At 42.3% G+C, this 26,812-nt stretch overlaps 1 protein-coding gene across 1 annotated transcript; it reads left to right on the forward strand.

Moving 5' to 3' along the window:
- Window positions 1-8,158: 8,158 nt before the first annotated feature.
- Window positions 8,159-11,000, forward strand: LOC123075349 (probable cinnamyl alcohol dehydrogenase 1). The gene is made up of 7 exons (XM_044497979.1): window positions 8,159-8,340; window positions 8,644-8,746; window positions 9,013-9,126; window positions 9,280-9,507; window positions 9,631-9,916; window positions 10,173-10,323; window positions 10,573-11,000. The coding sequence occupies exons 2-7, from the start codon at window positions 8,658-8,660 to the stop codon at window positions 10,767-10,769; spliced, it is 1,065 nt and encodes a 354-aa protein (XP_044353914.1). The 5' UTR covers window positions 8,159-8,340; window positions 8,644-8,657; the 3' UTR covers window positions 10,770-11,000.
- Window positions 11,001-26,812: the final 15,812 nt, after the last annotated feature.

The raw sequence follows: 26,812 nt of genomic DNA on the forward strand, positions 1-26,812 counted from the left end.
CGAATATAGTCGTCCAATATATCGATCTTTACGTCTCGACCATTTCGAGACTCCTCGTCATGTCCCCGATCTCATCCGGGACTCCGAACTACCTTCGGTACATCAAATCACATAAACTCATAATACAAATCGTCATCGAACGTTAAGCGTGCGGACCCTACAGGTTCGATAACTATGTACACATGACCGGGACACGTCTCCGGTCAATAACCAATAGCGGAACCTGGATGCTCATATTGGCTCCGACATATTCTACGAAGATCTTTATCGGTCAAACCGCATAACAACATACGTTGTTCCCTTTGTCATCGGTATGTTAATTGCCCGAGATTCGATCGTCGGTATCTTAATACCTAGTTCAATCTCGTTACCGGCAAGTCTCTTTACTCGTTTCGTAATACATCATCCCGCAACTAACTCATTAGTTGCAATGCTTGCAAGGCTTATAGTGATGTGCATTACCGAGTGGGCCCAGAGATACCTCTCCGACAATCGGAGTGTCAAATCGTAATCTCGAAATACGCCAACCCAACAAGTACCTTCGGAGACACCTGTAGAGCACCTTTATAATCACCCAGTTACGTTGTGATGTTTGGTAGCACACAAAGTGTTCCTCTGGTAAACGGGAGTTGCATAATCTCAGTCATAGGAACATGTATTAGTCATGAAGAAAGCAATAGCAGAATATTAAACGATCGAGTGCTAAGCTAACGGAATGGGTCAAGTCTATCACATCATTCTTCTAATGATGTGATCCCGTTAATCAAATGACAACTCATGTCAATGGCTAGAAAACATAACCATCGTTGATCAACGAGCTAGTCAAGTAGAGGCATATTAGTGACACTCTGTTTGTCTATGTATTCACACAAGTATTATGTTTCCGGTTAATACAATTCTAGCATGAATAATAAACATTTATCATGAGAATAAGAAAATAAATAATAACTTTATTATTGCCTCTAGGGCATATTTCCTTCAGAGAGGGCAATCATAAAGAAACAGAAGTTAAATATAAAAGATAGCAATCTCACATCAGGATATGACTCGAGAGCATTATCGCCAGTTAAAAGTGAACCATGCTTGAAACCTTTATTTTCAAAAACATTGACCTACATGCAGCAAAAATCCATAAGTCAATGATCAATAAAATAGTGTCCATGAGCGGGACAAACTAACAAATTTATGTGTATTGATTAACCATACATCCAAATCATGTAATAACCCACATTGGTCCTTATTCGGACATTTCTTCTTTCCTGAGCATAGACAGAAACAATAGAGAGATAATAGAGAGAAGGATGTCAGCTACTCAAACAAAAATGACAGACAATACACAAAATGACGGACAATAAACAACCAACACCACTTCCCTTTCCCAGCACTAACTCCTACCATCGTTGCAAACTTCGTCCTACGCCATCCCTGCAATCACTACCAGAGCATAGCCCATCTGCCGCCACATCGTTCAGCGCCCCCAATCACATATTCCACCTAAACTTACAGCTTTACCAATCAAAATTTCTCAATGCAGCTCGTTAAATTTTATCAGTGTTCAGGGGCACCTTTGTGTATCGCCGGCAATCACATATTCCACCTAGAAGCAACCATATGCTGGGAGGTCAAGAAAAATTTGCTCCAAAGAAATTTGTGCCAAATATAAAAAGTCCGGTACACGTAACTCCCGCTTGCGCAGTGTCCGGAGAAGGGTCCGACCACTTAAATTTATGCCAAATATGAAAAAAAAAATCAAAATTGAAATGGTATGATATTTTTAGAGTATTTTCCGCTAAAAATAGTTAGGTACCATACTGCACATAATGGGAAGAATATAATCTCTAGCCGTCTTTCTAAGTAAAAGAAAATTAAGGTGGAGTGTATCAAACATAGAGAACAAAGCAGTTATCATATAAATATCATAGATGTTGATTTTTTTTCGCGAATACACCGCGGTTGGCGTATCATTTCATTGATTGGGGGGGGGGGGGGGGGGAGGGAGAACATACAGAGTGGTGTTACGGAAGAAACATCTTTCTAATGTTGATTTTAATTTCTAGCCGTCTTTCTGATGGGAAGAAACATTGATAGTTAGGTACCATACTGCACATAATGGGAAGAATATAATTTCTAGCCGTCTTTCTAATGTTGATTTTAATTGGAACGAAAAAAAAGGCAGATCCAAATTTAATAGCATGGCAATGAAAATGAGAAGATGGACAATCTAATCTAATGCAAGAACTGATACGGAAGAAACATCAATAGCTTAAATTATATTTCTTGCAAGAAAATTTTACTTGTTCACTTTTTACTCAATTGAATACCTAACCTGGACAATACTCTTATTTCTATGCGCCAGAAAAAACGGAATAGCAAAGCTAAGTATGCCTACATACGCTCAGATTATATATAAGAATCTTGGGTGAACAATTGCAACAAAGCACTAAGCAGCGATAAATTTAAAAAAAAATCCATTAACTATGCAGGCAGCAGGCTTGTTACAACATATAGAGATAGGAAAATGTCACCTCCAGTAATGTAGCGCAAAGGAGTGGAACAAAGCATAAATGAGCGGTTGTCTGTTCTTCTCCATGTACATGGATCAGCAGTAGAGGCCAAGTATATAAGTACTTGACTGAACTCCACTCTTCGTGTACGGAGAGCCATGTCACCTTCTCGCCGCTGCAGCATGGGAGGACGGCTGGTTCACGTGACCCTCCAGCTGGGGGATCCATGGTGGCTGACCGTCGAGCTCGAGGCAGAGAAGTTGAGGGCAGCAGTGGCGAGATCCATGCCGGCCAACCGGGCGAAGAGGAGGTCGTCGGGGAGGGACACATCGGCAAGATCCGGTCACCACGCGACCCGCGACCTGAAGAGCAACAGTGATCTCCACAAGCTGTAGGCCGACGGCGTGCTCCATCCCCTACGACGGGTGACCACGGCGGTGGCCACAGCTCCTCATGCTCGCCTCGATCTCGGCGACACACCCTGAGTGCAGGAGGCAGCAACGACCTCGACGAAATCATGGCCTCCATCCCGGAACGCATGGAGGACCTCGGCCCCGTCGCTACCCCTCCCGCCGTAGCCCCACGCGGCAGCGGACCGTGGGTAGGAGGGCAGGCGGCGTCGCTTCGGCTGACGGCAGGGAGCAGCGTTGATTTCGGGCAGGTGGCATCGCGAGGACGGCCGCGGCTGCGGGGAAGCACCCCGATCATGCTGCCAGGCCAATCCTTCTCCTCCGATCCCCGATCCCCGAAGATTGCGCCGCCGCCCCGGTCGTGTTGTTTCCATATATTATATATTATGCCATTTTTTCCCGTACCTAAACAAACGCGGGCGAGCGGATGGCAGAGTTTTGGTCCGCCCTCTAAAATTGCTAAACGAACTTTCGATGAGGATTATTGTTATCTTTATGGTTAGATCTAAATAAATGGATTCAATCATGTGGCTCTAATTACTTCAGATTGTTATGTGTACACTAAGCGGGGTGCAGTTAGGGAAGAAAATGTTTTCTAATTAATGTGCTGATTGAGTGATTTAATGTAAGGTTAATTAATTTAGATTTGATCTTTATAGATTGTTCGTGATTGATTCTACATTACTAAATAATTTGCGCCAGTATGGAAATTTCTGATCTGTTCAGATTTTGTGAGAGGGTGACGCGAAAATAAACGGATGAAGTGGGGAGAGGGGACGAAAAAAAATCTACGAAAAATAACCAGCGAAGATGGGACAAAAAAAACCATGATAGGTGGGACAAAAATTGACCGGCGGAGACTACCAACTGCTCTATTAGGAGTAGAGATGCTGGTTCTCCACATTCACACACTAGAAACGAGAGGAACCATTGGGTGTAGCAAAACCTTTTTTTTTTTTGGCGAATGGCGTGTAGCAAAACCTGGCAATGGTCTGTTCATAGGTTGCATCACATGCACACACTAGAAACAAGCCGGTTACTCCACCGAATACCAACCACGGTTCATCGCAGCATCATACAGAAAGGGAATGAAAACTGCAAGGGGCCTTCTGGAAGGAGTTCTCAATTCGAAAGCTGAAACAGATGAGGAGCAATTCAGTCGGGATCTGCGGACGAGCGTAGGGGGATTTCCAGCGGATCCGAACCGAACCTTAGCTTAGGGAAGAGGTGGGAGACGTCGACGCCCTGCGCTCTGGTGGCGAGGAGCCACGCTTGGCGCTTGAACCGACCTCGTCGGCGTCAAAGCGGGAGCCGAGAAGCGCCGGGATGGCGGCGGCGTCGCAGAGGTGCGCGCGCGCGCGTCCGTTCCCATCCGCCCCAACTACTCACGATGCTGCAGCGCCTCTTTTTCTGCAGCCCGAACATCCCGACCCTTTCCGGCCGCGGCAGCGAGGCTCGGCGGCCGCGGCGTTCCGACAGTTTGCGTTGAGTGGGCCGCATTTTCTTTAGTCCGCGGTGTCTATTGTATAAGAGACGCCGCTATACTTTTTTTTCCGATATAGGACGCTTTTATTAATTCAAAATGTAGCATCAAGTAGATACAAAGCATGATGAGTAAAACCCAGCCTCTGCATAACGAAGATGCACACAGCCAAACATCAAGGGTCTGACAAAAAAACAAAAAAAAAACGAGAAACCGACATATCGGCAACGGTAGTCATGTAGGACCAACACTCTGCCTATGTCGAAGAAGGTGGTGGGCCGATCCGGAGATTATGTTGCCACGTATGTTGGGTAAAAACCTCCTTGGCCACCCGCTTCAACCGCGTGCACACCGTTTTGAACAACGGTTTGTACTCCGTTCGTTGTAGGGTAGACCGCATACGAAGCGAGTGCGTACAACGGAGAATAACCTACAAAGCAGAAGAGTTTATGTTATTAAAAACCAAATCATTTCTACATAGCCAAAGCGACCACAATAAGGCATACGCTTCCACCCTCAATAACGTTCTGACCCTATTTGAAATACCGTCCAACGAATGACCAAAACTATTGGCAACACTTATGGGCGGATATAAATTGGATGCTATTTGGATGGTTTACCATATAGAACGCGCAAGTTTGCACTGGAAAAAGAGGTGTTTGATTGTCTCGTCGTGAATACAAAAGCTACACTTCTTACTCCCTTGCCAATTGTACATGTTAGACAGCCTTTCCTGCACCGCCGTCCTTCCATGAGATGATGTCTGTCCGCTCTCTCGCCGGATTCAAGTCGTACCATACCTCGCCGAGTGTGGGATCAATGAGCTTGGGAGGAGGGAGGAGGTCACCGTAGGGGGCCGTTGTGAGAGAAGGAGGAGCACTGGCTCGTTCCCCTCGTCGGTGACTCATGCACAAGTGATGAGCAGAAGGGGATGCGATGCGCACCGGAGCGAGAGGAGATGCCCAGCTGCTGGCTCCTACGTGTAAGATCGATACAACTGAGGCAATCTTTGTATTTCATGAAGAAGAAATGATCCAGTTTATAGGAAAAACCAGATCCAAAAACCTAACAATGCACGGTTAATTGGAAAAAACAAATTGAATACCCTAGGACAAACACAAAAAAGAAAAGAACACTAGAGCTTAGGGTAGGGACTAGGACTACACTAGTAGAAAAAGGGCCTTTTGTCCCCCTTTAGTCCCGGTTCTTACACGAACCGGGACTAAAGGCCGTCCACGTGGCCGCAGCCTGGAGCTCCACCTTTAGTCCCGGTTGGTGCCGGTTGGTAACATCAACCGGGACTAAAGGAAATTTTATGATTTTTTTCCAATTTTTTTTGAATTTTTTTTTATTTTCAAATTTCTGAATTATTTTAACCTCTAATCTCTAATCACCACCCCTCATCACTGCTTAATTTAACCTCTAATCTCTAATCACCCCTCATCATTCCAAATCATCTAACTTCCCGGACGGTCACCCATCCTCTCACTACTCCAGCCCGAGCACGCTTAATTTCCGGGTTCTATTCTCCCTCGTTTCCATGTCTGCACTTGTTTTTTTCCTGACAATAGTAAGATGTCAATCCTATTAACCCTCAGAAATTTAGCTTGAGCATGAAGTCACACATTTCACTGTTTGAGTTTGAAACTATTGTTTTAAAAAACAATAATTATTTAGTAACACTAATATTTCTTGAATAAGTAGTTTGACCATAGTTTGACCACAGTTTGACCAGATTTGACCAAAATTCAAAAAAACTGAAATAATTATTTAGTAACACTAATATTTCTTGAATAAGTAGTTTGACCATAGTTTGACCAAAATTCAAAAAATTTAAAATAATTATTTAGTACACTAATATTTCTTGAATAATTAGTTTGACCATTGTTTGACCACAATTTGACCAGATTTGACTAAAATTCAAAAAAACTGAAATAATTATTTAGTAACACTAATATTCTTGAATAATTATTTAGTAACAATAATACTTCTTGAATAAGTAGTTTGACCAGATTTAACAAAATTCAAAAAAAACTGAAATTTGAGCATAACTTTTTTTCCTTTTAGAATTTGAGGATTCTAAAAATTTGCAAACAGGCCGTAGGCGGTCAAAATTGGATGCGGATTTTCGTGCTGAACATTTTGATATATTATACGTTTTTTTACATCATATAAAGTTATAGCCGTTTTACATTTTCCCTACACTTTCTGCAAAACATGTCCAAATTTAAGTTTTTAAATTTTCCTAACTTGTAGATGTAATAACATAACTACATCTCGAAGGATTTTAATTTTTGAAGTTTTTATCATTTTCTTTTGCTTTTTACAAAACTGAAAAGGCGATCCAAGGGGGGGGGGAGAGTTTGAAAATGGGACCTTTAGTACCGGTTCGTGCCATGAACCGGTACTAATGCCTCAAACCCCATTAGTACCGGTTGATGGCTCGAACCGGGACTAAAGGTCTAACCTTTAGTACCGGTTGGTGCCACGAACCGGTACTAATGGGCATCGCACCCTTTAGTCCCGGTTCGTGGCACCAACCGGGACTAAAGGTCCCATTTGAACCGGGACTAATGCCTTAGCCGCACGAACCGGGACCAATGCTCACATTAATCCCGGTTCGTGACTGAACCGGGACTAATGTGAATATTGCCCTGTGACCAAAGCCCTGTTTTCTACTAGTGCTAGAACACACACGATCTCAAGGAACGTCATCTGAGCCAGACACAAGAGTGCCAAGGTCCAAAGTGGTTAGACGTGGCTCAAGTGCAACTGAAAAACTTCACCAGAGCGCTCAAAGCCGTGATCTTTTGCGGCGAAAGCGACTTTTTGTACATGTCCAGGTAGGCATTCATCTTTTGCTCAGCACACTCAACCTTGCTCACCTCTGACAACTCAACAAAAACCTCCATCAACCTCTGACACATGAACAGGAGTAGTACATATAATTTTTCCTGAAAGTTAAACCTGGTAAACTTTGACTCGATCTTTTTTTTTTGCGGGAAAACTTTGACTCGATCTGTTAATAGAAGGAAAAAAATCTATAGCAAAATACATGTCACGAGATAGCTCACAGGTCAATTTTTCATACTCCGCAATTAACCAGGGTAGGTGCAATTACAAATTGATCCCAAATGCTAACATATTCTTCCACTACATAATGCAGCAGCAGTGATCTCAATTCCTGTGTCAGTCTTCTCTTTTTTTTTCTTGTCAATCATTGATGGCTGCTAACTGAGGCATGATTGAGCTAAAATAATAACCATACGCAACACTCTCTCTTTTTTCTACGAGTGGACCATACGTAATACCGGGGACACCATGAAAAAGTCGATCGATACCGTCACAGTGAGTGGGAGTGGAATATTTCCATATAAATCATTCACTGTCCTGACATCATGAAAAATGCCGTGGTCTGAGTCTGATCATGATGGTGTGGCATTAACCGGGTTAATTGGGTGGAGTAGCACAATATCAAACCGTAACATATGAACTGCCAATTTTAATTTCCTTCCAGAAATGGATCAGCATGCACACAAAGTCATCAGTGTCGATAAAAATATTGGCCAAGTATTCAATTCGTTTGACTTCAGTCACTTGAATCCAATGAGGACAGAGCCAATGGTTGTATATGTAACCTTTGTCCCGAAGGCGCGGAACGATTTGTTTGACCAACATGTCATTATGTCATTAGTGACATGGCTAAATTGTCATTAGTGACATTTTCTGATGTTCTATGTGCACTGCGACTGCAGCGGGGTAGATCCACCCACAACACGTACGTGCGACCACGGTGGCGCTGCAAGTTAAAACGGCCACGCCTCCGCTCACCACCGCCGCACATCTCCCCTACCCTCCACAGAAACCGGAACCCCCGTTTGCTCGCGCGTCGGCTGGTTTCAGGTTCCGCCGCCCTGCCTGATTCTCCCGATCCCCTTCCGAGGTAACCCGTTAGCTTGGCCACCGAATTACCCATTCATTTCCTGCCCACGCCCATTCGATCAGTTCCGTGGAGATTCCGTTTGGTTCGTAGTACGACCAAGCCTCTGGTTCTGTCTTCTGTGCCGAGATGAACAAACGACACACAGCTGAATCAAACCTGCTCTGCTTTCTGAATTCACTCTTACTTATTTGCTTATTTGTTTGCATCATTGTTAATGGTTTAGCATAAAAAAAAAGGAATGGATACTAGTACAATTTACATAACTTAACCCCTTTGGTTGGTTGGTCATGTTGTTTTTTGCAGTTTTGCTGCCCGGCATGGCTGCTGAATCCGAGAGCTGCAACTGCAGTGCCTGGGCAGCAAATGATCCTTCTGGAGTACTCTCCCCTCACAGTTTCAACCGTAGGTAATCAAACACGCAACACTCCCTTGTGAGATTTTATTTACAAGGAAAAGTCAACGTGCCAGATATGTGCTAGCCCAGTTATGTGTTTATCTTTGTTCTCTGAATACATATAGACTTCTACTGTATGTGCTAGCCCAGTTATTCATCGGTGTAAAGTATGAGTAGACATCCTTGCCGATGCCGACTGAATTAACTGCTTTGTTAGCGTGTTACTTTCTTCTTATAACTAGCGCTTATGCATATGCTAAACTGATTAATTTTACCAGGGCTGTACGACATGATGATGTTTCTTTGAGGATCACACACTGCGGTGTCTGTTATGCTGATGTTCAGTGGACAAGAAATTTGCACCATGACTCGGTGTACCCTTTAGTCCCTGGGTAAGCTTTTCAGATCATTGTATTTACTTGAAATAAACTGGGAACAATCAGTGCCTTTTCTTTCTGTTGATTGACCCCATTTAATCACTGGTATTCTGTAAAAATAAAGGATTATGTGCTAACCTGGGTGCCTACTGTTCAATGTGGCTATAGGCATGAGATTGCTGGAGTTGTAACCGAGGTTGGTTCGGACGTCAAGGGCTTCAAACCGGGCGACCATGTGGCTGTTGGGACATACATTAACTCATGCCGTGACTGTGACAACTGCAATAACCTCCTCGAGAACCACTGCTCAAACTTTGTTTTCACTTTCAACGGTGTTGATACGGACGGTACTGTCACAAAGGGAGGATATTCCACTCACATTGTAGTTCATGAACGGTATGGATGCATTCTCTTCTGGAAGTTCTGAATTTGGTGTAGATTGTCAATTATTGTTTGCCTTCATGTCTAAACCCAATTTTCTCGTATAAGAATCTTGCATTTCCTGCTAATTCGTGACAGGTACTGCTATAAAATACCTGATGGCTACCCACTGGACAAGGCCGCACCTTTAGCTTGTGCTGGGATCACTGTGTATACACCGATGATCCGGCATAACATGAACCAGCCGGGGAAGTCACTTGGGGTTATTGGTCTTGGTGGGTTGGGTCACATGGCAGTGAAATTTGGGAAAGCCTTTGGACTGAATGTGACAGTTTTGAGTACAAGTGAATCGAAAAGAGATGAAGCTATCAACCTTCTTGGTGCAGATAATTTTGTGGTATCATCAGATAAAAACCAGATGGAGGTACTGAACATCTTAATCTCTTTCAAAGCTGAGTGTGAAACAACTTACAACAGACCACAACAAGTACATATCTCCTTACCTTATGTTAGATTCCAACTGAAAAAGCATAAATGCACAAAGGAACAGAGCTCATTCTGCAATCGGTACTGCCTATACTATTTTGTGCGAGAGACAATTAATATAGCTGAATTCTGCTTGTTATTCTTCTCACTCTGCTTATACTACGTGAGAATAACGAAATGATTTACTTTTGCAGTTCCTGAAAAATTCTCTGGATTTCATTGTCGATACTGCCTCTGGTGACCACCCATTTGACCCTTATCTCGCGCTTCTGAAAGTTCGTGGCACAATGGCACTAGTTGGCTTTCCTGGCGAAATCAGAGTGCATCCTGCAACACTTAATCTGGGTAAAAAGACCTTCCTATTACCAATACAGTTAAAATAGTTGCAGGGCGAAAAGTTTGTTTATTTTTATCTTTTATGGTTTTATGAGACTGTATGCCGTAAAACAGATCACTGGTTGTCGGTATCCTGGTTCAAAACTTGGCCACAAGTTGAGGATATATAAGCATTCGAATGTTGTTACCGGTGTTTTCCTGTAATGAAACTGGCTTTCGGCCCTTTATCAAAAAATAATTAATCAGAACTTACTGCAGGTGCACGGACTCTATCTGGCAGTGTAGTTGGAGGCACAAAGGATACCCAGGAGATGATAAATTTCTGCGCGGCAAACAGAATATACCCAAATGTTGAGGTGATAAAAATAGACTACATCAACGAGGCTCTCGAGAGGCTTGTCAACCGGGATGTGAAGTATCGGTTTGTAATCGACATAGAGAGCTCTTTCAAGTAATATCTTTCGCGGTTGGCACATTTTCGAATCCTTATAAAAGTGTGTAGAATAAAGTTGAATCTTCCAAACAATCGCGGCTGACTGGTAATAGAGGGCTTTCCTCTGTAATGTTCTGGTATGCTTTCCGGTCCGTGATAGAAGATTGTTGTGAAGATATGCATATTGCTTTCAGAAAATATGTAAATAGACCTCCTATGGATGCTCAATTATTGTAGTATCAAATTTTCTGAATTTTCGACTGGTCAACACGTGAGCAATGGTCAGATTGAAGAGAGGAATACTGTCCAAAACAGCTGAAGCCAGCAGGACCTTTGATAGACAATATTGGAAAATTTTACCTCGCTTATTCCTGGGGCTGATCAAGAGCCTGCATCACAGAAGCAAATATCATGTCAGTATACGTTTCGAGCTTCGACAAACTATTTGGAAACAATTTATGTTTAGACAAAAATGAATGTGGCGTCAATAGTACTGCTGAGCAAGAGCCCCGCTTCGGTACAAAACAAGTCCCTGGGTAAACTATAAAGGGCAATATGGACCTTTGACAAATCATACACAGTTTTGTATGATGGGTCACCCGACGTATACGGACGTATGTGGCGTCAATACAGTGTTATGTGCACCTTGGCGGGCTCATTCCATTTATGTTTTTCTTTCTTTCTTTTAAACTTCAAAAAGTACAGGTTCCACCTATAGTACTGAAGGCGCTAACCACTGGGGTACTTTAACTGTTGTGCTACAGTACTTCTTTCCTCCTTATGGCAGCTATAACGCTAATAAAAAAAGCATGTGTTCCCGGACTTTTTTTTTCAGTTCAGCCGGTTTTATTCTGTTTTTTTTTTCGTTTTTTCTTATCTCTTTCTATATTTTCGTTTTCCTTTCTTAAATCGGAATACTTTTTAAATAAATTTAACTTGTTCACATTTTATGAACCTCATTTCACAAATTTCATGAACTTATTTTCAAATCCATGAACATTCTGAAATTCATGAACTTTTTCAAATTCAGTGGACTTTTTTGAATTCATGAAGTTTTTAAAAATCTGTGCACTTTTTAAATTTTCATGAACTTAATTTTCAAATTAATGAACTTTTTTGAGATTATGTGAACATTTTTGGCATTTATAAATTTTCAAATTCATGAACTTTTTTTCATGATTTGTTTATCAAATTTGTGATTTGTTTGAATTTTTGTGATTTTGTTTCAAATTCATGAACATTTTTAATATTTGGGAACATATTTTGGAATTTCATGACCTTATTTTAAAATTTATGAACTTCTAAAATAGTTTACAAAGTTTTTAAAAATATCATGAACTTTTTTGAAATTTATGAATTTATCTAGACTCGTGAACTTTTTTCAAATTTGTGACCTTTTTTGTGTCTGCTTTTATTTTAAATTTGTGAATTTTAAAAAAATCATGAGCATATGGAACTCTTTTCAGTAGTCGGCAACATATCCTAATCTATGTGATCATACGCTCACCCGCGCCTGCTCACCTGCTTGGCCGCTCAGTGCGAGAGCCGGTTTGCTGGGCTGGCCCCAAAACCTACTGCATGAGCGCCGAATGGCTTACCTGGCGCCACAAGCGCTCATTAGGAGCTCCCGTACATGTGGGGAGTAGGGTCAAATAGACTGCGCCACGCACAGCAGGCCGCCTGACTGGCCCGGCCTATGAAGCTGGCATGGATGACTACCATGGGCATGCCCACCTACTTGAAAAGGTTGTGGTCATTTTAAGAATGTTCAAAACTAGACCATGTTAAATGTAGGGTGTTCAGGTTGTCCAGAAGGCTCCGTCTGAGAGCACGTTGTTTTCCGACTTCCTTCAAATGGCCCCAAATTTTTCCACCAGCTTCTATGACCAATTCAAGGCACCATGACAATGTTGTTTGTGTTTTGGACAATTCTTGCATTTTGGAGTTTTCTAGGTGAAAATGGTCGATAAATGGCCAGCCATGACGCAACTAGTATACGGTGTCAGGATTCGTTCAAACCTGTCATGGATGCCTACTATGGGAATGGGCATCTACTGGAAAATGTTGGGGTCATTTGACGCATGTCCTAAAAAATCAAGTTGAACGGAGGGTGTTCGCGTAGGTGAGAAGGCTCCGTCCAAGAGCACGTTGTCTCTTGACGTCCTTGAAATGAGCCAATTTTTCCCATGAGTTTATATGGCCAATTAAAGGCACCATGCCATGTTTTCTTAGTTTTAGACAAATTTTGTGTTTTCTGAAGTCTTTTCGGTCAGAAAAGGCCGATAAATGGCCGGACATGTCGCACTTGCATATGATGTCGAAAATCGTTCAAACCTAACATGCATGCCTACCATGGTTATTCCCACCTACTTGCAAAAGTTTGGGTCATTTTAAGAATGTCTAAATGCAGATCATGTTCAATGGTGGGTGTTCGGCTAGGCGAGAAGGGTCCGTTTGAAAGCACGTTTTTTGACATCCGTCAAATGGCCTCAATTTTGTTTCACCATCACCTATGACCAATTCAAGGCACCATGCCAAGTTCTTCAGGTTTTCGACAATTCTTGCATTTTTGGAGTTTTCTTGGTGAAAATTCGCCGATAAATGGCCAAACGTGACACAACTTACATACGGTGTCGGAATTCGTTCAAACCTGGCATGGATGCCTCATATGTCCATGCTAGGTTGCTGCAAGAAGTTGAGTGTAGCGATCCGACCTCAGACGTCAAATCTCTGTGCATAAGTGTCATCCCTGGATCGGTAATGCTGACACACACAGTACTTGAAGGATTTATAACAGAGTGCAATCACACACTTATTAGATCGAATGTCTCAAAGGAGAACTTATTACAATAAATATGGCTTAAGGCCATCTAAATAAGATAACAGCGAAAGGCTTGGAAGATAAAGTGAGTCCATCAACTCTAACGTCATAGCTGAGTGCATGACAACGACCTAGCGCACCTTACTCTTCGTCTGAAAAGTTTGCAACATGATATGTTACAGCCCGAAACGGGTCAGCACATGGAATATACTCGCAATATAACACAGTAGAGCAATGAACAGAATAAATGCTATCACTACATGCATGTATGGCTGGTGGAGGCTCTATGGTTATAATGTTTTGCGAAAAGCCAATTTTTCCCTACAACAAAGGAATGTATTTTGTTTAACTATCATGGTAGTTGTTAAACATTGAGAAGGTTCCTCCAACTCAATCCCAATTAAGCAGTATTAAAACCCAACAAATTAATTTAGAGTGATGAGATCAACATGATAATCCAAGAACCAGATACTCCAGATGTCCATAACCGGGGACACGGCTAACCATGATCAGTTTGTACACTCTGCAGAGGATTGCACACTTTTCCCCACAAGACTCGATCTCCTCCGTTGAATTTCTCGCACTACATGGTGTTTGAGAAACGGATGACCGAGACACAGCCTTTCAGAAGCATTTACTCTTTACTTTGGTTAGACAGTTACACCTACTTTTCCCTACATCTGCTAGCCTACCACTGAAAGAGGTCATGCAACATACTCAACTATGCTAGAGCCCATAATAGCTTGTGGCTGCACACAGAAGTTTCTAGCATGAATAATCTTATATCCCTTTGAGCCTGGGTGGCGAACCATAGGATGATCACACGAGTAGTCCGGGATATCCTAGGACAACACTGGATTCTCCAGGCGCTCGCAACCAATCCACCCAGATGTGTATTTAAGTAGCCACCTTAAGTTAACCATTAATTAACAATCTCACATCTGTCATGGATACACTCAAACTCAATCCACGTCTGCGAGCATAGCATGGCAATATAAGCATAACGTAGAAGTAACTCCCAAGGGTTTGATAATAAAAGGGCAATAGGTTCTACCTCATCGTCTACTTCCCAATACCCACATGTTAATCACATCCTAATCATGTAGTGCTTGATGGTTGTAACTAATGCATAAAAACTGGGTAATAAAGGGGTATGATCAATGTGTTACTTTCCTTGCTGACGATCCGCAAACCCTAGAGAGTCGTAGTAGCACGCTTCGCACTCCGGGAATTCTATCGCAAACAAACAATAGCATACATAAGCACTCAAGCATAGATTCAAAGGTAAAACTCAAATAAGAAGATCCAAACTGAAAGTTCAACTGAAGAGATTCGATTTGCAAAAAGAATCGGTCAAATCGGAGCTACGGAACTGAAACTACGATCAAAAGAACTTCGAATGCAAATCTGCTTGAAACCAAATTTTCAATTGTCAAAACCATGTTCAAGTTGATTAACCAGAAAGAGGGGCTCGAGACGAAGATTTTGGCGTTGGTTTCACTGGATTTGGACGAACGGTTAAAAAGTTGCGAGGGTTTGAAGATCAGGGTCTAATCTGCAATAAAAATAATCGCGGATAGGTCCCTGGACGAAAAATAAAATAAAAAGAAAAAGACTACGGCGCGAACGTTCGCTAACAGAGGAAAACGGGCAAAATTTGTTCGTTAAAACGAACTAATGAACGAACGTACGTTATTTAACCTAAACCAAGAAAACCGGGGAAAAACCGAACCAATCTAAAAAACCAAATCTTGGGTTTCTAAAAAAACCGGGACGGACTGGAAAAACCGGCGGCAGTGGGCGGGATCCAAACGGTGGCGGCGAGGCAGCGGGGCTCCGGCGCGGCTGCGGGATGGCGCAGGCGGTGGCGGCAGCAGCTCGCAGCGGCGGCGGCGGTGCCTCGGTGGCGGGGCTAAGGCGGCGAGGCGGGACGAGGTGGGGAGGCGGCGGGGTGACGGGGTACTTATAGGAGGCCGGGGGGGTCCAAGGCGGCTTGGGGGAGGGGCCAAGGCGGCGGGGCGATGCGGAGTCCAGCTCGGGGACGAGTCTGGCGGCGGCGTGCTCCCGCGCGGGGAAGGCGGCGGCGACAGCTGGGCTTCGGCCCGCTCGGCTGGGCCGTTGGCCAAGTCGGGTGCAACTTTTTTTTAATAAATAACTCCACCGAAAAAATAAAAATCCTAAATAAAAAAATTCTAAACATGCCAAAAACAATTTTCACCGTCTAAATTAAATATTTAGAACATAGTGAACATTTTCTTGGCCTAAAATGCAATTTTGGAAAATGCACATTTTTTCTAATTCAAATAAAATAACGAATAAAATCCAAATAAAATAATTATTTGATTTTAACATTTCCCCCCAATATTTCGTTTATTTTGGAGAAGTCATATTATCTCCTTTCTTTTATTTTTAATATTGGAAATATTTTCGCAGAGGAAAAACAATTAAAACCAAAATGATCCTCTTTTCAATATTTGAGAAAAGAATTCAAATATGAAAATAAATGAAATCCACAACTCTCTCCGTGGGTCCTTGCGTTGCTTAGAATATCTAGGATCAAAACCAAAATGCAAATAAAATATGATATGCATATGATGACCTATGTATAACATTCCAAATTGAAAATTTGGGATGTTACAAACCTACCCCCCTTAAGATGAATCTCGCCCTCGAGATTCGGGTTGGCTAGAGAATAGGTGTGGGTGGTGTTTCCGTAGATCTTCCTCTCGTTCCCAGGTAGCTTCATCCTCGGTATGGTGGCTCCACTAAACTTTGCAAAACTTGATAACCTTGCTGCGTGTGAATCGGCTGGCAAACTCGAGAATCTTGACATGTTTCTCCTCGTAGGTCAGACCACTATCCAACTGAATTGCTTCCAGGGGCACTGTATCTCTCAGAGGAATATCGGCCATCTCAGCATGGCACTTCTTCAACTGGGAAACGTGAAACACATGATGAACTCCTGACAGTCCTTCGGGTAACTCCAACTTGTAGGCCACTTCTCCCATACGTTCCAAAACTCGGTATGGTCCTACAAATCTCGGGGCTAGCTTTCCCTTAACTCCAAAACGTTTAACTCCTCGCAGAGGTGACACTCGAAGATATGCTCTATCTCCGATTTCATAGACTACCTCCTTGCGTTTTGAGTCTGCATAACTCTTCTGCCTGGACTGAGCTACCTTCAGTCTATCTCGAATCAACTTAACCTTCTCTTCGGACTCCTTGATCAAATCTGGTCCAAACAACTAACGGTCTCCAACTTCATCCCACATTAACCGTGTTCTGCACCTTCTTCCATACAAAGCTTCGAAAGGTGCCATCTTCAAACTGGCTTGATAACTGTTGTTGTATGAGAACTCTGCGTAAAGCAAATTATCATCCCAACTAGATCCATAATCTAGCGCACAAGCTCTCAACATGTCCTCCAGAATCTGATTGACTCTCTCAGTTTGTCCATCTGTCTGCGGATGAAAAGCTGTACTGAACTCTAGCCTGGTACCCAAAGTCTGGTGCAGCTGATTCCAAAACTTTGAAGTAAAGTGGGTCCCTCTATCAGATACGATGGTCCTTGGAACTCCATGCAGATATACGATCCTGGTCATATATATCTTGGCCAACTTCGCACTCGTATAGGTGGTTTTCACTGGGATAAAGTGAGCCACTTTGGTCAAACGATCCACTACTACCCAAATAGAACCATATCCCGATCGGGTCCTGGGTAATCCGGTGATAAAATCCATGCCAAGCTTGTCCCATTTCCATTCGGGTATCGGCATAGGCCGCAGTAATCCAGCTGGCTTCTGATGTTCCGCCTTCACTCTTTGACATACATCACATACGGCTACATACTCGGCAATATCCTTCTTCATACCGGTCCACCAGAAACGCTCCTTCAAATCCAAATACATCTTGGTGTTTTCGGGGTGTATCGAGTATGGCGAGTCATGAGCTTCCTGAAGTATCAACTTCCTGATCTCTGCATTATTGGGTACATAAACACGGTCCTCAAACCACAAGGTGTCGTGCTCATCTTCACGAAAACCTTTGGCTTTCCCTTTACTCATCCTCCCTTTATCTCAGCAATTTCCTTATCATCCTTCTCAACTTCTCGAATATTTCCCAATAATGTTGACTGAACTTCCAATGCTGCAACAAAACCTCTAGGGACTATCTCCAAACGAAGCTCCCTAAGATCTTTGGCCAACTCCTTTGGTAATCCTCCGCTTACGAGGGTATTGGCATAACTCTTCCGGCTCAAGGCGTCTTCTACGACATTGGCCTTGCCTGGATGATAGTGCAACTTCATATCATAATCCTTTATAAGCTCCAACCATCTCCTTTGCCTGAGATTCAGCTCCTTCTGAGTGAAAATGTACTTCAAACTCTTATGATCCGTGTACACATCACAACAGTTTCCAATAAGAAAATGTCTCCAGGTCTTGAGTGCATGCACTACAGCTGCTAACTCCAAATCATGCGTGGCATAATTCAACTCATGCGGTCGAAGCTGACGTGAGGCATATGAAACCACTCTTCCATCTTGCATATGTACACCTCCAAGTCCTAACCGAGAAGTGTCGCAATACACTTGGAAATCCTTACGTATATCCGGCAGAATCAGCACCGGGGCTGTAACCAAACGTTTCTTCAGCTCTTGAAAACTTGCCTCACATTCATCTGTCCATTTGAACTTGGTGTCCTTCTTCAGCAACTCTGTCATAGGCTTCGCAATTTTAGAAAAATTCTCAATGAATCTCCGATAATATCCCGCGAGTCCAAGAAAACTGCGGATCTCTCCAACTGTGGTGGGTGATAGCCAATCAGTGACTTACTTAACCTTGGTAGGATCCATGGCTATACCTTCTCCTGATATAACATGTCCAAGAAATCCTACTTCCTTCAACCAAAACTCGCATTTGCTGAACTTGGCATATAACTGGTGTTCCCTGAGCTTCTCGAGAACTAAACCCAAATGTTCCTTGTGTTCCTCTTCATTCTTCGAGTATACCAAGATATCATCAATGAACACCACGACAAACTTATCCAAGAACTCCATGAACACCTTATTCATCATACTCATGAAATAGGCAAGGGCATTAGTCAATTCAAATGACATAACCGTATACTCATATAGCCCGTACCTTGTGGTGAAAGCTGTCTTAGGTATATCCTGTTCTCGGAACTTCAACTGGTGGTATCCCGATCACAGATCGATCTTGGAGAATACTTTAGCTCCTTGCAACTGATCAAACAAATCATTGATCATCGGTAGTGGGTACTTCTTCTTGATCGTCACTTCGTTCAAAGCACGATAGTCAACAACCATTCTCAACGATCCATTCTTCTTCTCAACCAACCACGGTGACGAACTTCGTCGAATGTATCCTTTCTCCAATAACTCTTTAATATGCTTCTTAATCTCCTCTAGATCATTTGTGGGCATCCGGTATGGTCTCTTCGATATCCGTCCGGTGCCTAGCAACAGCTCTATCAGAAACTCAATGTCTCAATCCGGCGGCATGCCTGGTAGTTCCTCTGGAAATACATCCGGGTAATCCTTCACTATGATAACCCACAAGTATAGGGGATCGCAACAGTTTTCGAGGGTACAGTATTCAACCCAAATTTATTGATTCGACACAAGGGGAGCCAAAGAATATTCTCAAGTATTAGCAACTGAATTGTCAATTCAGCAACACCTAGATAACTTAATATCTGCAGCAAAGTGTTTAGTAGCAAACTAGTATGATAGTAATGGTAGCAGTAGCAAAAGTAACGATAGCAGTATTGTAGTGATTGTAACAGTAGCAGCGGTAAAGTAACTAAACGGAGAACAATATGTGAAAAGCTCGTAGGCATTGGATCGGTGATGGATGACTATGCCGGATGCGATTATTCATGCAACTATTATAACATAGGGTGACACAGAACTAGCTCCAATTCATCAATGTAATATAGGCATGTATTCCGAATATAGTCATACGTGCTTATGGAAAAGAACTTGCATGACATCTTTTGTCCTACCCACCCGTGGCAGCGGGGTCCTAGTGGAAACTAAGGGATATTAAGGCCTCCTTTTAATAGAGTACCGGACCAAAGCATTAACACATAGTGAATACATGGACTCCTCAAACCACGGTCATCATCGGGAGTGGTCCCGATTATTGTCACTTCGGGGTTGCCGGATCATAACACATAGTAGGTGACTACAGACTTGCAAGATAGGATCAAGAACTCACATATATTCATGAAAACATAATAGGTTCAGATCTGAAATCATGGCACTTCGGCCCTAGTGACAAGCATTAAGCATAGCAAAGTCATAGCAACATCAATCTCAGAACACTAACAAAACTAACTCGATTACATGATAAATCTCATCCAACCCATCACCGTCCAGCAAGCCTACGATGGAATTACTCACGCACGGCAGTGAGCATCATGAAATTGGTGATGGAGGATGGTTGATGATGACGGTGGCGACGGATTCCCCTCTCCGGAGACCCGAACGGACTCCAGATCAGCCCTCCCGAGAGAGTTTAGGGCTTGGCGGCGACTCCGTATCGTAAAACGCGATGAATCCTTCTCTCTGATTTTTTTTCTCCCCGAACACGAATATATGGAGTTGGAGTTGAGGTCGGTGGAGCTCCAGGGGGCCCACGAGGCAGGGGGCGCGCCCAGGGGGCAGGCGCACCCCCCCCTCGTGGAAAGGGTGTGGGCCCACTGGCCTTGATTCTTTCGCCAGTATTTTTTATATTTTCCTAAATAAATCTCCGTTGATTTTTAGGTCATTCCGAGTACTTTTGTTTCTGCACAAAGATAACACCATGGCAATTCTGCTGAAAACAGCGTCAGTCCGGGTTAGTTCCATTCAAATCATGCAAGTTAGTGTCCAAAACAAGGGCAAAAGTGTTAGGAAAAGTAGATACGCTGGAGACATATCAACTCCCCCAAGCTTAAACCTTTGCTTGTCCTCAAGCAATTTAGTTGACAAACTGAAAGTGATAAAGAAAAACTTTTACAAACTCTGTTTGCTCTTGTTGTTGTAAATATGTAAAGCCGGCATTCAAGTTTTCAGCAAAGATTATGAACTAACCGTATTCACAATAATATTTAGGTCTCATGTTTACTCATATCAATGGCATAATCAACTAGCGAGCAATAATAATAAATCTCGGATGACAACACTTTCTCAAAACAATCATAATATGATATAACAAGATGGTATCTCGCTAGCCCTTTCTGAGACCGCAAAACATAAATGCAGAGCACCTTTAAAGATCAAGGACTGACTAGACATTGTAATTCATGGTAAAAGAGATCCAATCATTGTCATACCCAATATAAATTAACAGTAATGAATGCAAATGACAGTGGTGCTCTCCAGCTGGTGCTTTTTAATAAGAGGGTGATGACTCAACATAAAAGTAAATAGATAGGCCCTTCGCAGAGGGAAGCAGGGATTTGTAGAGGTGCCAGAGCTCGGTTTTGAAATAGAGATAAATAATATTTTGAGCGATATACTTTCATTGTCAACATAACAACCAAGAGATGGCGATATCTTCCATGCTACACACATTATAGGCGGTACCCAAAAAGAATGGTAAAGTTTATACTCCCCCTCCACCAACAAGCATCAATCCATGGCTTGCTCGAAACAACGAGTGCCTCCAAGTAACAATAGTCCCGAGGGAGTTTTGTTTGCAATTATTTTGATTTGGTTTGCTTAAAGCATGGGACTGGGCATCCCGTTGACTAGCCATTTTCTCATGAATGAGGAGCGGAGTCCACTCCTCTTGAGAATAACCCGCCTAACATGGAAGATACGGACAACCCTAGTTGATACATGAGCTATTCGAGCATACAAAACAGTATTTCATTTGAAGGTTTAGAGTTTGGCACATACAAATTTACTTGGAACGGCAGGTAGATACCGTATATAGGAAGGTATGGTGGACTCATATGGAATAACTTTGGGGTTTAAGGGATTGGATGCACAAGCAGTATTCCCGCTTAGTACAAGTGAAGGCTAGCAAAAGACTGGGAAGCGACCAACTAGAGAGCGACAACAGTCATGAACATGCATTAAAATTAATGAACATTGAGTGCAAGCATGAGTAGGATATAATCCACCATGAACATAAATATCGTGAAGGCTATGTTGATTTTGTTTCAACTGCATGCGTGAACATGTGCCAAGTCAAGTCAGTTAAATCATTCAAAGGAGGATACCACCCTATCATACCACATCACAACCATTTTAATAACATATTGGCACGCAAGGTAAACCATTATAAACTCATAGCTAATCAAGCATGGCACGAGCAACTATGATCTCTAATTGTCATTGCAAACATGTTTATTCATAATAGGCTGAATCAGGAACGATGACTAATCATATTTACAAAAATAAGAGAGGTCGAGTTCATACGAGCTTCTCTCATCTCAATCAATCCGTCATATATCGTCCTTATTGCCTTTCACTTGCACGACTGAACGGTGTGGACAATAATAATAGTGCACGTGCATTGGACTAAGCTGGAATCTGCAAGCATTCAATAAACAGGAGAAGACAAGGCAATATGGGCTCTTGGTCAAATCAACAATAATGCATACAAGGGCCACTTTAACAATTTCATCATGGCCTTCTCCTATCGACCCCCAAAGAAAAGAAAAGAAATAAAACTATTTACATGGGAAAGCTCCCAACAAGCAAAAGAAGAACATGAAATCTTTTTGGGTTTTCTTTTTAATTACTACTACTACAAGGAAGAAAGTAAACTAGCTAAATGCTACAACTAATTTTTTTTGTTTTTTCTTAAAGTTTTTCAAACACACAAGAAGAAAGCAGGAAAAAGGAAAATAAACTAGCATGGATGATACAATGAAAAAGTATGAACACCGACAACTAGCAATGAGTGTGTGAACATAAATGTAATGTCGGTGAGAAATACGTACTCCCCCAAGCTTAGGCTTTTGGCCTAAGTTGGTCTATTGCCACGGCTGGTGATAACCCACAAGTATAGGGGATCGCAACAGTTTTCGAGGGTAAAGTATTCAACCCAAATTTATTGATTCGACACAAGGGGAGCCAAAGAATATTCTCAAGTATTAGCAGTTGAGTTGTCAATTCAACCACACCTGGATAACTTAATATCCGCAGCAAAGTATTTAGTAGCAAAGTAGTATGATAGTAACGGTAACAGTGGCAAAGGTAACAGTGATAGCAGTATTGTAGTGATTGTAACAGTAGCAGCGGTAAAGTAACTAAGCGAACAACAATATATGAAAAGCTCGTGGGCATTGGATCGGTGATGGATGATTATGCCGGATGCGGTTCATCATGTAACAGTCATAACATAGGGTGACACAGAACTAGCTCCAATTCATCAATGTAATGTAGGCATGTATTCCGAATATAGTCATACGTGCGTATGGAAAAGAACTTGCATGACATCTTCTGTCCTACCCTCCCGTGGCAGCGGGGTCCTTGTGGAAACTAAGGGATATTAAGGCCTCCTTTTAATAGAGTACCGGACCAAAGCATTAACACATAGTGAATACATGAACTCCTCAAACTACGGTCATCACCGGGAGTGGTCCCGATTATTGTCACTTTGGGGTTGCCGGATCATAACACATAGTAGGTGACTATAGACTTGCAAGATAGGATCAAGAACTCACATATATTCATGAAAACATAATAAGTTCAGATCTGAAATCATCGCACTCGGGCCCTAGTGACAAGCACTAAGCATAGCAAAGTCATAGCAACATCAATCTCAGAACATAGTGGATACTAGGGATCAAACCCTAACAAAACTAACTCGATTACATGATAAATATCATCCAACCCATCACCGTCCAGCAAGCCTATGATGGAATTACTCACGCACGACGGTGAGCATCATGAAATTGGTGATGGATGATGGTTGATGATGACGACGGCGACGGATTCCCCTCTCCGGAGCCCCGAACGGACTCAATATCAGCCCTCCCGAGAGAGTTTAGGGCTTGGCGGCGGCTCCGTATCATAAAACGCGATGAATCTTTCTCTCTGATTTTTTTCTCCCCGAACACGAATATATGGAGTTGGAGTTGAGGTCGGTGGAGCAGCAGGGGGCCCACGAGGTAGGGGGCGCGCCCAGGGGGCAGGCGCGCCCCCACCCTCGTGGAAAGGGTGTGGCCCCCCTGGCCTTGATTCTTTTGCCAGTATTTTTTATTATTTCCAAAAATAATCTCCGTGAATTTCAGGTCATTCCGAGAACTTTTGTTTCTGCACAAAGATAACACCATGACAATTCTGCTGAAAACAACGTCAGTCTGGGTTAGTTCCATTCAAATCATGCAAGTTAGAGTCCAAAACAAGGGCAAAAGTGTTTGGAAAAGTAGATACGTTGGAGACGTATCAGCTGGCCTGGCGGATATCCAAAGTTGTAGTTGGGGTCGTACTGAGATGCAGCAGTTATTGCATCGTGGGCCGCAGCTTGGAGGCGAGCTATCTCAGCCCTCCTCTCGTACTCGTTCGCCTCCTCCCTGGTTATGAAATATCTCCCCTTTGCCTTCTCACAAAGGAATCAGTGAGATAGTGATGCTGACGGCACTTATCTGCCTCGAAGCTCTCAAGATCAGCGTTACGCACATATGTGTAAAATTCTTCCTTGATTCCCGCTCGATCCATGAGGTCCTCTGAAGGCCATTCGCAGGCCTGCACTTGAGCTTCCCTCGGTGGTTCGTCGTCAGCATCGCGCATCGCGAGTCTGGGTCCTTGATTCCTTGAAGGACCCCCTTGGTACATTTTCCTAAACATATTTGTTCCTTTGAAAAATTTCTGAAAATTTTAGTAACGTCAAATAAAAGTGAACCAAACTCAACAAAATCGATAGCAACTACTCCCACAAGTGCCTAGAGACTGTATCATGCATTAGAACTACTTGGGACCAAATAAATTTGACATGCAAAGGACCTGGTCACCTAAGCAGCAAAAATTTGCAATAAATAAAGTACTAGAAAAAAACTAATTGGACCATTGGAGGCGTCACATACCAAGGAACAATCCCCCAAAGCTGTTTTGTGAGAGGTGCTTTGAGCTAGGAGATCGAAAATCGCAGCAAAGTGAGCTAGAACTCGTGCTTGAGCTGGTTGGTGATTTTTTTGGGAGGAAGAAGAAGTGTGTGGTGGTTGGAATAAGTGGAGGGGAGCCACCATGGGCCCACGAGGCAGGGGGCGCGCCCAGGGGGGTGGGCGCGCCCTGGACCCTCGTGGCCAGGTGCCAGCTCCCCCTAATGTGTTCTTAGTGCCAGATATTCTCAAATATTTCAGAAAAAAACATATTTAAATTTCAGGGCATTTGGAGAACTTTTATTTTCAGGGTATTTTTTATTGCTCGGATAATTCAGAAAACAGACAGAAAATATTAATTTTACTTTATTTCAACTGAATAACAGAAAGTAAAAGGAGGGTACAGAGACTTGTGCTTTCTAACTTCATCCATCTCATGCTCATCAAAAGGAATCCACTAACAAGGTTGATCAGGTCTTGTTAACAAACTCATTCCGAATTGCATGAAACCGGAGAATTTTTGAATAGCACTAAGTTACCTCAACGGGGATATGCACATCCCCAATAATAAGAATATCATATCTCTTTTTAACAGTAGGAAGAGGAAATTCAAAACCTCCAAAAATAATCGATGGAATTTTTCCAATAGTGTTTCCTCGGAAAGTGTACCGTATGCTCATTGCCATTAACATGAAAAGTGACATTGCCTTTGTTGCAATCAATAACAGCCCCTGCAGTATTCAAAAAGGGTCTTCCAAGAATAATAGACATACTATCGTCCTCGGGAATATCAAGAATAACAAAGTCTGTTAAAATAGTAATATTTGCAACCACAACAGGCACATCCTCACAAATACCGACAGGTATAGCAGTTGATTTATCAGCCATTTGGAAAGATATTTCAGTAGGTGTCAACTTATTCAAGTCAAGTCTACGATATAAAGAGAGAGGCATAACACTAACACCGGCTCCAAGATCACATAAAGCAGTTTTAACATAGTTTCTTTTAATGGAGCATGGTATAGTGGGTACTCCTGGATCTCCTAACTTCTTAGGTATTCCATCCTTAAAAGTGTAATTAGCAAGCATGGTGGAAATTTCAGCTTCCGGTATCTTTCTTTTATTTGTAGCAATTTCTTTCATATACTTAGCATAAGGATTCATTTTCAGCATATCAGTTAATCACATACGCAAAAAGATAGGTCTAATCATTTCAGCAAAGCGCTCAAAATCCTCATCATCCTTTTTCTTGGATGGTTTAGGTGGAAAAGGCATGGGTTTCTGAACCCATGGCTCTCTTTCCTTACCGTGCTTCCTAGCAACAAAGTCTCTCTTATCATAACGTTGATTCTTTGATTATGGGTTATCAAGATCAACAGCAGGTTCAATTTCTACATCATTATCATTGCTAGTTTGAGCATCATCATGAACATCATTATTAATATTATCACTAGGTTCATGTTCATTACCAGATTGTGTTTCAACATCAGAAATAGAAATATCATTGGGATTCTCAGGTGTGTCAACAACAGGTTCACTAGAACCATGCAAAGTCCTATCATTTTTCTTTTTCTTCCTTTTGGAAGGATTAGGTGTATCTAAATTATTTCTCTGAGAATCCTGCTCAATTCTCTTAGGGTGGCCCTCAGGATACAAAGGTTCCTGAGTCACTTTACCTCCCCTAGTTGCAACTCTAATAGCAAAGTCATTATTCTTACTATTTAATTCATTGAGCAAATCATTCTGAGCTTTAAGTACTTGTTCTACTTGAGTGGTAACCATAGATGCATGTTTACTAATAAGTTTAAGTTCACCTTTAACTCTAGACATATAATCACCCAAGTGTTCAAGCATATCATTATTGTGTTTCAATTGTCTACCAACATAAGAATTGAAGTTTTCTTGTTTGACAATAAAATTATCAAACTCATCTAAGCATTGGCTAGCAGACTTATAACGAGGAATATCACCTTCATCAAATCTATAGAGAGAATTCACCTTTACTACCTGTGTCGGGTTATCAAGACCATGTGTTTCTTCAATAGGTGATGAATTAAGACCATGTATTTCTTCAACAGGAGGTAAGTTCTTAACATCTTCAGCTTCTATACCATTTTCTTTCATAGATTTCTTTGCCTCTTGCATATCTTCAGGACTGAGAAATAGAACACCTCTCTTCTTCG

Source organism: Triticum aestivum, chromosome 3D (assembly GCF_018294505.1).
Source record: "Triticum aestivum cultivar Chinese Spring chromosome 3D, IWGSC CS RefSeq v2.1, whole genome shotgun sequence".
In the NCBI taxonomy this organism is placed as follows: Eukaryota; Viridiplantae; Streptophyta; class Magnoliopsida; order Poales; family Poaceae; genus Triticum; species Triticum aestivum.

Coding starts and splice junctions, on each gene's coding strand:
- LOC123075349 (XM_044497979.1), top strand. CDS start 8,658: ATGGCTGCTGAATCCGAGAGCTGCAACTGCAGTGCCTGGGCAGCAAAT. Junction 9,127..9,279: donor GTGTACCCTTTAGTCCCTGG/GTAAGCTTTTCA, acceptor ATGTGGCTATAG/GCATGAGATTGCTGGAGTTG. Junction 9,508..9,630: donor CACATTGTAGTTCATGAACG/GTATGGATGCAT, acceptor AATTCGTGACAG/GTACTGCTATAAAATACCTG.